The sequence below is a fragment of the Lissotriton vulgaris genome, chromosome 11 (assembly GCF_964263255.1).
Source record: "Lissotriton vulgaris chromosome 11, aLisVul1.2, whole genome shotgun sequence".
NCBI classification, from domain to species: Eukaryota; Metazoa; Chordata; class Amphibia; order Caudata; family Salamandridae; genus Lissotriton; species Lissotriton vulgaris.
The window spans coordinates 1,106,190,833-1,106,207,024 of record NC_141699.1 but is presented as its reverse complement, the minus strand read 5'-3'; the positions used below and the strand labels follow the sequence as shown (position 1 = coordinate 1,106,207,024).

Sequence of the window (16,192 nt, the reverse complement as noted above, 5' to 3'; positions counted from 1 at the left end):
TTGTATCCTTCGATATTTGTTATTTTCTGGAAAAGAATGTTCTGGCACTAACTGAAAATGGGATCCTCTTGTATCTGCTACTCAGAATCTCAACCAAGATTTGGTTGTTGGCCGTAAAAGGCAAACACAATCCAAAATTATGCTGTTGTATAGTTTATGTAGATCTAGGCAGAATGCATGGGAGGGGCTGCATGGCACTTACCTGCATGGTACTTATCTGCATGGTAACATCCGGCAGGATGCCTAGAATCTTCCTCATGTGACACTTTCTGGAAGAGGTGCAATAAGTAATATTATTTCATATTCTCCAACAGACAGGAACCTTAACAGAAGATGGCCTGGATCTGTGGGGACTCGTACCGTCAGGAGAAAGCAGGTGCTGTTGGTCACTACCTGAATGGACATTCTTGTATTGTTTTGTGAAGATGTGGTCTGTGTCTTAAAGAATAGAAATTGAAATGTCAATAACTTGAATTAAAATTTATTTTCTATCATCTGTAAATTCTATATTAACATGCAGTGAAAAGAATATCTATAGATATCATTTGCACAGCTAAGACCTCAAAATTTGGCGTTGGTGATAAATTCTGCTCTGCAGGCAGAGTTGAAGGAATTTAGCCCACTCCATGTCACACTTCTAGTGCAGGGTTCCAGAGAAACTCTTCTAATCGTTGTGTGTGTGTTTTTTCTCACATGCGGATCAACAACCAATTGGCATCGCAAAGCTTGAGGTTCGGACACTAGTACGACACCCGGCCAGATTTTCTCAACGCGGGTGGTCGCAAACGTTTGCAATGAAATAGCTGCCACTTAAGTACAAAATCTACTCGAGTGGCAGCAAAGAAGCAGCACTCTCTGGTTCAGTGTATGGTGCCATTCACAATGATTTTGCGGTGTGGGCCAAGCTCCCAGCACCAAAAATCGGCACGACATGCCAATTCCACCTGCTTTCAGGACTCCACGGACTCTTGTGGAGTTTTCTTCTGAGTGAAAATCAGCAAGTTCCTGCCACCCTCACTCATAATAAACCACAATTTAAGAAAAGGAATTGAACCCTTTCTTACCAAGATTCTTCCAGAGCTTAACTGCTGTTATACTGTTTCATGCACTGAGAGATGTCCTTTCCCTCATTTAAGACAATCTTAAAAGTACTAAGCATGGGCAAAATTTGTGAATTCGCATTCCGCAAATTCGCAGATTTCCCCGTGAAATCGATAAAAAATCTGCGAATTCTCAAATTTTCCCGTGAAATTGCGGATTCTTTTGCGATTTGCCCTGGAGTATTCTACTGGCTAATCCAGTAAGTGCTCCCTCATTGGGTAAATGTATAGTGCTTTTACTACACTGCAGCTGCGTAAAGGGCCAGAACACATGTCTCCAGTGACCATGTGTGCCTGTAACACAGGCACAGGCACAGGCACACATGGTCACTGGAGACACATCTTCTGGCCCTTTACGCAGCTACAGTGAAGTAAAAGAACTATGGGGCAGTTTTACAAGCCGCTTGCGCCTCTTTTGCACCGCAGTTGCAGCGGCAGCACAAAAGATGCGCCATGGTGCTGGGTATTAACAACGTGACGCATCTGAGAGATGCGTCACGTTGTAAAGCCCTGCACCATCAGGAGGCGTCCGGCACAGGGGAGGGCGTTCCTGCGCAGGAACGCCTCCTAAAAGTGGCTGAGTGAAATCTACAAGATTTCACTCAGTCACTTTTAGGCCAATGCAGCGCCAAAACCTTGCGCCTGCTTGAAGCAGGCGCAAGGCTTGACGCAGCATTGGGGAGATAGGGCCCCCCAGAGCATTGCTGGAGCTGCACCACATTATCACTCAGCACCACCACAGCACCACTCAGCACCACCATATCATCACTCAGCACCACCACATTATCACTCAGCACCACCACAGCACCACTCAGGACCACCACAGCATCACTCAGCACCACCACAGCATCACTCAGCACCACCACAGCACCACTCAGCACCACCACAGCTTTCACTCAGCACCATCACAGCATCACCACAGCATCACTCAGCGCCACCACAGCAACACTCAGCACCACCACAGCATCACTCAGTGCCACCACATTATCACTCAGCACCACAACAGCACCACCACAGCATCACTCAGCACCACCACAGCATCACTCAGCACCACCACAGCATCACTCAGCACCACCACAGCACTACTCAGCGCAACCACAGCATCACTCAGCACCACCACAGCACCACACAGCACCACCCCAGCATCACTCAGCACCATCCCAGTATCACTCAGCATCACCACAGCACCACTCAGCACCGCCACAGCACTCCTCAGCGCCACCCCAGCATCAATCTGGCAACCATTTAACAACAACTGGTTCTAATATGTTCTCTCAATGTTTCAAGCTTTATTACAAATGTCACAAAAAGATGTTAATATTTCACTTCTGTTCTTGGATTTTCATCACAATAAAATACACTGAACATATTCTTCACAAAAGTTATTTACAAAAGTTTAAGCTGTTGCATTATAAATTAAAATCCCTTTTATTTAAGTATTAATTATTTAAAAAATTCAGGCGCCTCATTGCCTACTTGTAACTATTCTCTGACCCTGCTTCAAGGGTCAGAGAATAGTTGCAAGTAGACAACGAGGCACCAGGAAGCACTTACAGGCTTACAGCAGCAGGTGCTCAAGTTGAAGTTAATTTCTTTGTAACCCTTTTGTAAAAGGTTACAAAATGTTAGCTGCAACTTTTGAACCTGCTGCTGTAACCTTGTAAGTGCTTGGCGGAAAATTCGTCCCCGCTTATTCTCGGATTTTACCGCGATTTCGCGAGGATCACGGATCGCGAAATCACGGAAAATCCGCAAATTCCGCGAGCAGAACGAATTTTCAGCCCATGCTTAAAAAGTACCTTAAATCGAAAGTGATAGTCTTAAGCCACGATGAATATACGTACGTTTCTTTCAAGAAAAGATAAAACTTTTTTCAAACACTGCTGTGTTTTCTAACTAAATACTGTTTCAAGGCAGTCTAACAACGAAGGACAGGACTAAGCCTGTTTAAAGACATTATGAAGACTTTAAAGACAGAATAACATCTTTTGTAAATTTCACTCACTTTAGTACCTTTAGGCCATCCTTGAATGTCTAAGTTAATTAAGAGTGGCACTCACAGCCTAGAAGTAAGTCCTACAGGAGCAGATTCATGCATTTTCTTAGGAGGCAGGTGAATTAATTGCAAACAAAACCAAGCCGCAGAGGTCTTATCTGGTTGGTCCTACACAGACTCAAATACAGATGTCTATGGGATGTTTGTGTGACTCAAATACAGACACCTGGAACAAAAGCACCCTTCTATTTTCATTGAAATGTTGCTGTGCAATTCATTGGGATGTTTACAACGAGGAGTTTGGTGCCATAAAACGAATGGTAAAAGTAGCATTAAGTACACATGTATGTTTTTACTTCTCCTAAAATCCATCCCAAGCACATAGACAACATGGTGGTGTACAGTCTAGAAAAAAGTTAATGAATAAAGTAAATGTTGCAAAAGAAAAATTTACACACATATTGTGATTCAAATAATTATAAATTGCTACAGAGATCAGCGACTGTTCAGTAGAGGAATGAGGACAGCTGTGAAATGACAGAACTGGCCCAGAAATGGATTCTGATGGCGGGAGGAAGCCCCACACTATAAAGGATGCTGCAGAAACTCTGAGTGGAGAGCTCCACATCGGAATACCCAGGCATAGCTGTTCCAAGCTTGTGATCAGTCTGTAAACTTTGCCATCTTCAGCTTTCTGGGTGGTTGTCCCATGACAGATTCATTGTACGTTTTGCGTGAAAGCTAGAAGGTTATCACAAAGAGCAAGGTAGCCATTGTTGTTAAAAAGAAAATTGGTGTGATTTGGTCAAGTGAGGAGAACCAGTGAAAAGGTAGTCTGAGAGTAGATCATGCCTTTTAGCGAAGGAAATAATGATAGATGGAGGTCAGAAAGAAGAGTAACACTGTTTGGCTTTGAGGAGATCAGTACATAGACTTTGGAACCATTGTGAAATGAAATGAAATTAGATAAATTCGTACTTGTATAGCGCACTTATACCCTGAGGTGTCTTGGCGCGATACGCTTACTGCTGTGGAACCCTTCCTGGCTTTCCCCTGTGAAATGCCCACTCCTGGGCACCCCCAAAGGTGAAACCAGGCATCCCAGCGCTGTTGGGGCCATTGTGGAGATTAAGCAAGCTATTGCCCAGAGTTGCGGAGTGGGACCCATGATTAGAATAGGCACTGAGGCGAGAATTATCAGGTCCGAGGAAATTGAGCCCAAGACCCGCCGAGGCGGAATTGAACCCTGCTTCAGGGTCTGCCGCTCTAACCATTGAGCCACACTTCTCTACTTGTCAGATGATGGTGGCAAACAGTTTAAGATACCACAACGGGAAAGCTAAGATAAACATGTAGCAATCAGTATACTTGTGTGTAATGTGAAGTTCAGAGTCAAGTCAAGAGATGTAGAAATACATATTAGAGCTTAAAAAATGCTGAGTAGAAGCAGAAGAAACTTGTACAGAGGAAGAGATGAGAAGCAACAAGTTTACAAGGGTTAAGCTTTGAAAAATGAAGGGCATCACATCATCAGTGATGGAGAGTCAAACTCTCTGGTGATAGATATCAGTGTGAGCTGACACCTGTAGACAGAGGGAGATATTATTCCATACTGGTGGACAGAAGCGCCTTTGTTGAGTCACTAGGATGCTGCCCACCTTCATACACATGTTGATACTGTATGTTTTATTCTTTTACAACAATATCAATAACCCTACTAACAGGCAAGCACGAGTCCTCACTATTGTTTCTGTTTCAGTTTCCAAACTGTTCACAGGTTCAACTCTGGTGCAGCCTTACCCTGGGGGCCGCTCTTGGGAGCCCTCGCGAGCTGCCACTCACTGATGGTCATCGATGGGAAACTTCAAGGGGATCCACTGGACCTCAAGATGTTTGAAGGCACTTTTTGGGTAACTCATCCTTGCGTTGTTCATACTCACCATCCCAAGGATATCAAAGAGTCAGGCCATACAAACCTCACCTGTAGATAGTACAGTAGCCCTTTTATTCATCTCTATAGAGTATCAGTGCCTACAACTGGTTGAAGATTTGTAAATCCTGCCCTGGTCACTCACCTGACATCTCTCCGAGATCTATGCAGTATTTAAAATTAAGTTGGTTAATAATCGTTCCCATTTTATTTATTTTTGTTTTTATTTTATTTGTCAGAACCAGATAATAACAGGTACAAACAAGAAAAGGATTTGAAATACAATAGTTTTGTCCAATAAACAATTACTTTCATATATGATTCGTTTTCATTCTTATATTGAGAGGGTGAGTGAAATAAAGTGAGGAAAGCGTTAGAAGAAAAGATAAGAAAAAAAAAAAGAAAAGGGCCATTTAGGAGTCAGTCATTATCACCCTGGACAATACCTCCTCTTCCAATCAGTGATGGGTTGCCAGATCGCCGTGCCACGCATAGCAGACCTTAGCCCTCTGGTGGTATAAATGGCACTCTCCTGATTGAAGACCCCCGAGAAGACGTGCTAACCACATTTGAAAACTTGGTGGATCTGCGTCTTTCCACCTTGCTGCTAGTATTACCCTGAGGATTGCCGAGCTTATAAAAAGCATGTCCTCTTCTTCCCTGCTCAGGCTTAGTGTATTATCTGTGCCTAGCAGATATAGAGTAGGGGAATCAGGTATGTTATGGCCAAACACTTCCTCCCAGAATTCACAGATCATTTTTTAATACATATTAATTGGTCACAATCACAGAACATGTGGATAAGCGTCGCCAGGCCTTTAAGACACCTGGGGCAATGGTCGTTCTCTCTTTTGCCCCAGGTATATAATTTGGCTGCAGTATAGTATAGATTATAGATAGTTTTATAGGTCTGGGCTTTTAAACTAGCTGACGTGAGTAATCGTGATGATAAGCAGAGATTCATGTCAATATCTACATTCGGGTTGTCAAGTCTGTCAGCCCAAGCAGTTTCTGTATGTTCTAGATCATTTTGTACCTGATCCAGTAGTTTACCATAGATTATACCTATTCTTGCTGTTTTTTTAGCGATAATATCTATAATTTCAATTTTCTCCGAGTTGATGTTAGGGGCCTTATGTTTGAGCATAGCATGAATCTGCAAGTATTTAAAATAGTCCCCATTTGAAAGATGACATTTTTGTTGTAGATCTGTAAAGGTATAAGCCTCATTCACACCCAGAAGGTCACCAACTGAGGTAATTCCTACAGAATGACATTTCCTTGCGATCACATCACTCCCTAGTTGGGGAAAAAGGTTAGAATGCCATAAGGGAGAATACCTATTTAGCTGTGGGATGTGCATATACTTAGCTGTCCTTAACCAGATTAACCAGGCGCTCGTGATCACTTTGAATTTATTTTCTTGTAATAGCTTCTCTCTACCTGCCTTAGAAAAAGACCTTTAGCTTTTTCCCCTAAGGATAACTCGTATATAGATGGAATAGGTACATCCTCCATGGTATCTACGCTAGGATTCTCACAAAGAAGAGGGGCCATCTGTTGGAGAAATGAAGCCCAGCGATATAGCAGAATGTTTGGAACTGCTAATCCACCCTTGTCCTGTGGTAATGACAGAAGCTTCAAGGTACTTCTGGTTTTGCCCTGTTGCCACATAAATTTGGACATAAGAGAATCTAGTATTTTGAGAACGTTTTCCTCAGGTATCAATGGAATAGCCCGAAAAAAATAAAGCACTCTTGGCAGAATATTCATTTTTAAAATATTTCCTCTACCAATTATTGACAACTGTAAACTATTAACCCGATCTAGGTCTTTCTTTACAGTGTTTAGTAATGGCTCTTAATTGAGTTGAGAAATTTGTGTGACATCCGGGCTTATGCTAACACTAGCCCTGGGCGTAGTGTGCGTAGTGGGGATTCGCGGAGCTACGCGAAGTGGGCGAGAAACTACGCCCACCTCCGCACTCCGCGTAGCCCCACTACGCAAACACCACTGGCCGCCAGCCCCGCCACCCGCCTCCTTCCCGCCCTCCCTAAATACTTTCAATTAAAGGAGTAAAATAATTAAAAAGCACTTACCTTGCCCGCCGCTGCCCGCCGCGTCCCCGGGGCTCACTATCTTCCGTCTTCCGTCTTGTTTACTAATGCGCAAGCGCGGGCGGCCGCGCATGCGCATTTCTCACGAGAAAATGCGCATGCGCGGGCGGCCGCGCATGCGCATTAGTAAACAAGACGGAAGATAGCGAGCCCCGGGGACGCGGCGGGCAGCGGCGGGCAAGGTAAGTGCGTTTTAATTATTTTAGTCCTTTAATTGAAAGTATTTAGGGAGGGCGGGAGGGAGGCGGGTGGCGGCCAGCTACGCTCCGTCTGCGGAGCGTGCGTAGTGCCGCCTGGCTACGCCCGCGTCGCAAAATGCAGAGTAGGCGGCACTACGCACACTCCGTGCACGGAGCGTAGCTGGCCGCCCACCCCTAGCTAACACCTAGGTATGTAGCACTATTGCTTGTCCTATGATCATTAAAAATAGTGTTATCCGTACAAAGGATGATTGTTTTTTCTTTATTCAGAGAATATCCAGAGCATTGTCGATAGGCTTGCGTTACTTCCTCTATTTCTGATATTGCCGCGGAGGGATTAGGCGTTAGTACCGCAATATCATCGGCATATGCCAATACTTTAGTTTCAAATTTGTTAACAACTATATGTGTGATTAGTGGGTTCTCTAAAAGTTTCAAAATTTAAGGATTTATATACAGGGCAAATAATATGGGAGAACAGGGACAGCCTTGGAGTGTGCCTCTGGATACTCTAATTATACCTGATTCAGCGCCCATTAATTGTAGTTTTGCTATTGGTTTGGAATACATAGCCATTATAGACTTAACAAATTTGGGGCCGAAATTATGCTGCGCCAGGGCAGCCATAAGAAATTCCAGGTCACCCGGTCAAAGGCTTTCTCTGCATCCAGAAGGATCATCGACATCTGGCCTCCTGTTGCAGACATTACATCAAACAGGGATATTGCTCTCCGAGTATGGTCTTTGGTACCTTTGCCGGGAATAAACCGTGCTGCCAAGAGGAGACCAGATGTTCCATGACCCGCCCGAGCCGGATAGCCATTATTTTAGCGTATAATTTGAAGTCCAAATTGATTAAGGAAATCGGACGATAAGATGATAATTGATCCTGAGGCTTGCCCTTTTTTGGAAAGATAATTATATTTGTTTCCCTCCATGAGGAGGGTGGAATACCACTCCATTGGATTCCTAAAAATAGATCGTGTAATAATGGGCCCAGGATATGACTGAGAATTTTATATAGTTCCAAAGGTATTTTATCAGGACCTGCCGCCTTCCCAGAAGCCAGTGAAGACAAGGCAAGCTGAACCTCTATAAACGTAATTTCTTTTTCAAGATCTTCCCTAGTATTGTCTTCTAAAGTCTTGTTTACTTCTGGTTGCTCAAGAAAATCTTTCAAAAAGAAATCTGCGTTTACCCTACTGGTTCTATTATCATCCTGATAGAGGGTCTGATAGTATTGTTGAAATGCTCCAATTATTTCTGGTGTTTGTGTTAGCGTCTGCCCTCGTGATTGTATCTTTGTGATGGCATTATGGGACATTTGTTGGCGTGTATGTTATGCAAGATGTTTGCCAACGTTTGCCCCATTCTCGTACACTTCTTTCCGGTGTGCTTTATATGTCTCGGAAGCTTTCTGAGTCAAACCCGAGTTAAGCTCGGTTTTTAGCACTAGCAGGCGGTGCATAGCTAGTTTCCCATTTTTGCCTTGAGCTATTTGTGCCATGTGCTCTTCCTCTGCTCTGGTCAGATCAGTCAATTGTTGATGATATCTCATATTGTTTTGTTTCCGTATTCTAACTTGATAGCTCGTTGTTTCGCCTCTTAGAGCCGCTTTAAAACTATCCCAAACAACAGCCCTGGACGCGCTATATCTGTTTATATCAAAAAACTCTTGGGCCCAGCTAGTAATGTGAGTAATATAATCTTTGTTAGCTAACAACTTCCTATCAAATGTCCAGATTCTGCGCTCCCTCCTAATGGATCTAAGGTTGATAGTAATAGTTAGAGCATTATGGTCTGAAATAATTTTAGATTCCTTCAAAATTGAAGCATTGTCAGCCAAATCACTAGTTGCAAATAGATAGTCAATCCTGACATATTTGCTATGGGGGAAGGAATAATAAGTGTAGCCAGGGTCCGGATAGTTTTATAGGTCCCATACATCCTTCAAAGTCTTCTAAGAGCTTTAACCCTTTCGATGCTGATGACGAGCTCAGCTCGTCATGATGCACGGTTGAGCTGTGCTGATGACGAGCTGAGCTCGTCATGAACAATGGGAATAAGCATCCTGCAGCACAGGAGGGGAAAACACCTAGCAGCCAAGGTGTTAAAGACTCGTGGCTTACGGCCAATATAGTGAGGGTGTATATGACTATAGAATCGAGGGCCAAGTGATATGTTTAAATCGCAACATAATATAAGTGGGCCCTGTATAGGTGCAAGCTCGAGCTCAAGTGTCTCAAATATAGTCGGATCATCCTGATTGAGTCCGTAAATAGAGCAGATAGTGATACCAATGCCCAGTTTAATAATTACCCATCTGCCATGAGTGTCTACTATTTTATGGGTGGCGTGTCCCAGAAAGGTTTTAGCAAGCACTGCTACCCCCATTATATTGGAGGTTTGTGTGGTACATGCTAATAAATGATATCCCCTGATTTTGAGAAGGTGCCTTTTCAGCCACGACAGGTGCGTCTCTTGAAGGCAGATAATATCTGCAGGGTTTCGATAAATTATCTCTCCCAGCCGTTGGCGTTTATCACTATCTAGAAGACCTGACACATTCCAAGTTCGTATAGTTAACTTCCCCATAGTCCTATGTTTAGCGGGCCATAATCTGCCAATGCCCTCAACTTATATTGGTAGTGTGTTAGATTTGATTTAGTTTCAATTGCCCTATTCCATGAGGGTAATATTAATTGAAAATAAAAAGTAAGACTTGAATTGGCTCTGGTTCTGTTTTTTAAATTAATTTTAAATGCTCCCCCCTCCCCCCCACTTCGCCCCAACCTCCCCTTCTCCTAGCCCCCCTCCCCTTAGCCCCCCCCCTCCCTGCGAGACGTCCTAGGTCTAAGGGAGCCCAGGTGTGGCCGTCGGCAGGGATAGAACGCCCCAGCATGCATGCACCGTGGCTTGATCCAAAAGAAAAATATATACATTTTGGGTACATAGAATATACATAAGTTACTTCACTTTGTTGTCTTTCCAACCCACATTTTTAAAAAATTGAAATGATCTCCTTCTTTATCTTAGTTTTCTTTTCTTTTTTTTTTTTTTCCTTTTTGGGTATTTTCTTTTTTCCCCTAATGAACTTCCGGTGTGTAATCCTCTGGCATGTATGTTCAATAAAGTGTGATACTTTCATGATTAAAAACAGTTACATGGTGCCTTTTCATTATTATCCAGTGCTCTGCTTGGGTTTCTCAGTAATTTCTTTTAGATATGCTTCAGCCTGGATCTCACTTGTGAAAGTTTTAGTTGTTCTTTTGTAAATAATTTTTTGACGCGCCAGGTTTTGTAGGTACAGTTTGTTCAAATGGGGCGAACAATTGCCTAATTTGCCAACTGCATTCTACTGTTGCATGAGAAAAATCGGGGTGCGCAAAGAAAGTAAATCCCTTGAATTCCTTTTTATTTGTGGGTCTAGCAATATCATACATTTTTTCCCTAAAGATAAAGTTTCCAAAGTAGACCAACATAGCTCTCGGGTACTATGGGGTTTGATGGTTACGTTTTGGGAGTGTCAAAGGGAAGCGATGTGCACGTTGGATCTCGGTATTCAGATTACAAGTTTGGAGATAAGAAAAAGATGTTTTCAGAAGATCAGCCATGAAGCCTCTTGGATCGTTTCCCTCGGCGCCCTCAGGGATGCAGAGAAAGCGCAAATTGTTTCTCCTGCCGCGGTTCTCAAGTTCTTCAACCTTTTGCATCAATTTTTTAATGACACCTTCATGTTCTTTTTCCTGAGTTTGGAGTTTTGTGACATCAAGCTCGAGATTTTCCGTACGTGCTTTGACAGAGGCCATTCGATTAGATATTTTGCAGAAAGTTCGGTCTACTTTTTGTACAGTATCTTGGAGTTTTTGTATAGCCGCATGATTCCTGTTACTGTCCATTTTGACATCCTTATGAAAGAGTTTGATAGAATTGAGTACTTCGCTCATAGATGGTTCATTTGTGTTTTCATATCCGTTGCTGTTCTTTCCATTTTGTGCTGAGGCCATTTCCAAAGGAGCCCCATTGGAGAACTTGTGTGATTCAGTTTCTCCGGGAGTTTTAAACAATGAGTCGTTCTGGATGTGGTTAGGTCTTTCCTTAGCATGTTCCGTATTGCTCCCACGGTCAGTGGTTTCATCATATGATAGTTTACGGTGTCGTCTATGTCTAATTCTTTTTTTTCCAGTTTCTTTCTGAGAGTGGGATTTTGACACGCTGCCACTTCGCCCGTGATATCAGAGACCTCCTGTGTTGCTTCTACCAATTTGAGGCTCGAGTTCTCTCCGTTGGATTATCTTCTTCACCTGCCTCACTTGAATTATTTGTCGTGCTAGAAAAAGATATTCCTGTCTCATAGATGTCCGAGTCAGAGTCTACCTCTACTGCGGGTACTTTAGGCTCAGGGAATAGTTTGCCACCATCAGTCAATGTTTGTACCATGATCCTGGTGGAAGAGTGATCAAGTCTCAGGGGTTCAATTGAGAGTATAGGCAGAAGGTCACTCTCATTACTTATATTTGAGTCTGCTGTATGTTTGTTCTGCCCTTCCTTGGTTAATGGCATAAATATTTTAGAAAAGTCTACTTGTTGGCCTGTGTTTTTGGCTGCCGCTTTCAGTTTTTTTATAGTTTTCAATCTCCTTGCTTTTTTAGCTATCAACTCCAGATTCTCCTTGTCGTTGCTTTGTTCTTTAGTTATGTTTACTCTCTCTTTTTCCTTTACTTTGTCATTGCCTTCTTTTTAATTGTTGTCTTTGTTTTTGTCATTATCTTTATCCATGTTTTTTTCCGTTTTTTTACTCAAGGCATTATCTGTGTTTTTTTCCGTCGCTTTATTTTTGTTTTTGTCCTTATTTTTAGTTTTCTCCACATTTCCACTGCTAGCGGGGTTTTCTTTAGCCTTGGATCCTCTGGTCTCAGGTCGTCGTTGCCCATCTTTTGACTTTTGAACATTGTTTGTGTTTTGCGTCTCTAAAGTGGGTCTTCTAACTTCCTCTTGCACTTCTGGCCCTTCTGGCTCATCTGGATCACTTAGGTGGGTATTTGATTTGGCTAAATGTTCAGATATTTTTTCGGATATTTGTTCATATGCCTGTCCCTCTGCCCGAGCAGGATCTGCCATGTCGTATATCTGGGTGTTCTTCTGTGCCTGAATCCGGCTTTGGCCCGTAGCTTGCCCGCTCTGCTGTGACTGAGTATGTTTTTGTGTTCTCAGGGCAAGTGTTATAGTGGTTATAATGGTTATGGTGGAGAGTTTAGGGAATTTTGACCCCTTAGCTACCACTGCCTCAGAGACCACTGATACCGCTGATGCCACTCCCTTATGTTTTAGAAGTGATTGTGGATCTTGCGCAGACCACCCTCTTATGGGGTTTCTGTCACTAGGCATGTGGAGGAGGTAGTACGGTGCACATCTACCTGGTTGGAGCCTGGCATAAGCGTTCGGCTGAACCGTCCTTGTTTTAAACTTCACAGCCCCCCCAAGTTCTTTTTCTTTGAGCCCCCGCAGCCCCCCCCCCAGTTTATCGCAATGAGCCTACACCAATTACTCCGGTATGGTCTGATGACAGTTGTTTAGTTTCTTGGTTTTGAAAGTTTTGGTTGCTTAGTCTTAGTTGCTTGGTCTTAGTTGGTTAGTTGCTTAACCCTTGATTATTAATCGTTCCCATTTTATAAGCAACATGTGAGTTTGTGGTGTGCTGAATAAATGGTCATTATTATCCAATAAGGCATGCACCACCTTTGCAGTTTAAATTCTGAATTATGAAACATCTCCTACAAGAAGACACAAAGTTGAACTAGCTGAAGAACAATTATTTTGAATTGTTTTGAAGCCCTTCAGTGAATAGTACCTCTCTGATCCTCCACAATATGAGGGTGCTGCCATGTCGGAGGCATGTTCTTCCCCGAAGTGGCTCCTGTGTCTATGACTGGATCTGCATTAGGAAAAAGGGACCAGTCGCTGCTGGTTCATCTTTGAAAAAAAAAACATAACTAATGTTCCACTTGTACCAAACGTTTTCTTCCATTGTGTGGAGGACATTTGATGAATGTTCCTGTCCAAGATTGCCTTGGTTTACATGGCAGATCCAAACAAGAAGAGTGCTACTGGAAATGAGTTGTTGGGGTAGCCACCTTTTCCTGCACTCGACGTGAGGAGGAGACACAAGGCATTTTGGCATCTATCTGGTTTCCATCCACATCTAAGTAATCCTCAAATATAGAGGTGCTAGAAGAGGACACAGAGAAGGCAGCATCAGTATTTAATGATGTTGGACTCCTTGTGGATTCACTCTCTGACAAGCTAGGTGTATGGCTGGTGGTCTGCGAAATATTAGCTTGGTATTTTCCTAATTCACTTCCTCTTTCCATGGGGATTCAGCTTATGTACCAAGCATGTCACTAGAGTAAGTGCAAGACTCTTAATAAATGATTAAAAAGTGTCAAGGGGCCCCAGGAATACAATATCTGAAGCACCCTCACACTTAGGAAAACCTAGAAACAAAAGCAGAGAATCAGGTTTTCATTTTAAGCTAATGAGGTGACCTTGATCTGTAGTGGTGTGCTCTTTTACCGTATGTTCTGCTGCCACTTCTGATGCTGATGCCATGTGTGCTGTGCTCCTGCCCTCCCACAACATAGAAGGCTTAATTTCCACTTCCTCTCCAGGATGGCTAATGCTTCTAGTGCACGTCGGACACCTGTCCATATTTCTGTATTTGTTCAAAACTTCCTTGAGTCGCATGGTCCTTAGGGGTCTAATGGTAGTGGTGTTCTCAAACCTGCCATAGTCAGCAGACCGTCACCAAGCTTCTCTATTAGAGTTGACCGGACCCATCAGAATTAATCTATCCCACACACTAGGATATTGGCGCTGTTAACGTGGACTGATGGCCAGCCAGCTGTAGACTGCGACTCACATTTTCCTTGCAGTCCCCCCATACGACCCTCAGGTCTGGTTGGTTAGGGTCAGAGATGAAAAGAGGGGACCTTTGCACAGAGTGGGCTCTGGATGCTCTGAGAATCGTCAGAGGTGGCAGCCCCTTCACTCCACTCTCTTGCCCTGGGAGCTAGGGAGATATGTAGCACATAGCAGGATGTTCCCTTCTTCTCCAGTCTCAGGGTCTCCTCTAGTTTTAGCCTTTTGACTGGCTAAAACAACCGAAGAAACAACTTTGGACCTAGTCTTCAGTAGTTACAGCAAAAGTAACAGACTCATTTGTCTGCACGAAGACCCCTGAACAACCCAGTGTTCGCTTTCATCATTTTACCTGCACTCTTAGCTATAAATATTGACAGCAGACCCAACTGAGACTTTAATAATCAACAGGAATCATCAGGGAAAACAGGAGAAGGCAGTGGCTAACTCACACTACTCATATACCTATAGTATCCAAGGGTCTACAGAACTCTTCCGTATAGTGCAAGATCTGCAGAGAAAGCACACCACTGAGACACTCACCGCAACTAGAAAAAGAAAGTTTAAGAAAAAATATTGACAAATTTTCCGGATTCCCATCACTCACCAAGATGGTGACATGCTTCATCATCTGGGTCTCCTCTTGCAGTCACACTGGTGACCCTAAAGTCTACAACACTATCATAGTGAAGGGGAGCCCAAGGGTGTTTTGATATGACTCCTATCAGATGAGAGTAATTGAGTGTATGGGATCTAAGGGCAGTGTACAGGTGATAAGTGAAGTTAACATTGAATTATGAGAAACCCTATATTTTATTATTGTCTCTCACAATTCAAATTAAAAACAGGGCAAAAAGACAGTTTTACCAAGTAGCTGTCTGGGAAAAATTATAAAGTGGTCAACATGTTTCAGCACAGTCAGACAATGTTTTGTCTAGTGCCTTCATCAGGACCCACCTAATGTTTGCTACATGCAAAAGTGTAAAACCACTATGAGCCCCTAGTATATGGTATCACAATTTACCTTCGGCCTGTAAGTTAAATGTCAAAAATGTCCTGCAGCACACACTGTGCCATCCACTGTGTGTGACAGTGCAAACATGATTGCAGACCTGTTAATAATTGTAGCCTGGTTGTGCCAGTTTGAACTGTATATTCAACCTGTCAAAATATCAATTTTTGAGAGACCTGAAACTCACCTTTTAAAGTCATCCTAATCTTCCCTTAGTGTCATAAGCCTTGGTGTTTGGCATTTAAAAGTGGGACATTCAAACTTCTAAAATCCCTAAAAGCTATTTTCACTATAGCAGGATTAACTGTGAAAGCATTGGGATACCATGGTATATTTAATAATGTTATCTTCATCCAGGACATAACTACTGTTCATTCTTGGGCTTTTTAGAACATTTATTAGAAGCCCTTATTATTTGTAAACTTGGATTTGTAATGTCTATTTTGAAACAGGTACTTTTAGAGACGTTACCTGACAAAAGCCTTTAGTAGGTCTTTTGCATAAACATCGAAGGAAGAAGCCCCCAGTAAAGGCCTCCCTGACCTCGCTGCCTGACCTTAAGATGGTGGCTCAATCCCTCATATCTCAAGCTCTTAAGGCACACGGGGGTATACAATAGGCCACTGCTACTCGCAGGACGCTGCCCAGAGGAGCGTGCTCTGTGACAGGAAAGAGACCCTGACCTACAGTGCCACTTGAGAACCACAAGTCTAGTCCCCACAGCTGATTGAGAGGGGGAACACATGAGTGCGCTTGGCCCCGGGAATTGCCCATATGCCTCCCATAAAATGACAAGCAAACAAGGTTTTGAGCTACTTTGGAAACTCTAACATGGGAGACAGACAAGAACTAGGGCATAAACAGCCAAAGGAGAATATGGGGCTGACCCGTGATGATCTCCTGGCCACACTCAGGGACT

General features: G+C 43.2%; 1 protein-coding gene across 1 annotated transcript in view; it reads left to right on the top strand.

The window, feature by feature from the left end:
* The window catches only part of LOC147684247 (putative cation-transporting ATPase 13A4), a 446,726-nt gene that overhangs the window by 241,157 nt on the left and 189,377 nt on the right, over positions 1-16,192 (top strand). Inside the window, exons 13-14 of the mRNA XM_086944647.1 lie at positions 315-376; positions 4,856-5,006. Of these exons, the coding sequence (XP_086800773.1) occupies positions 315-376; positions 4,856-5,006 (213 nt within the window). The remainder of the gene's footprint in view (positions 1-314; positions 377-4,855; positions 5,007-16,192) is intronic.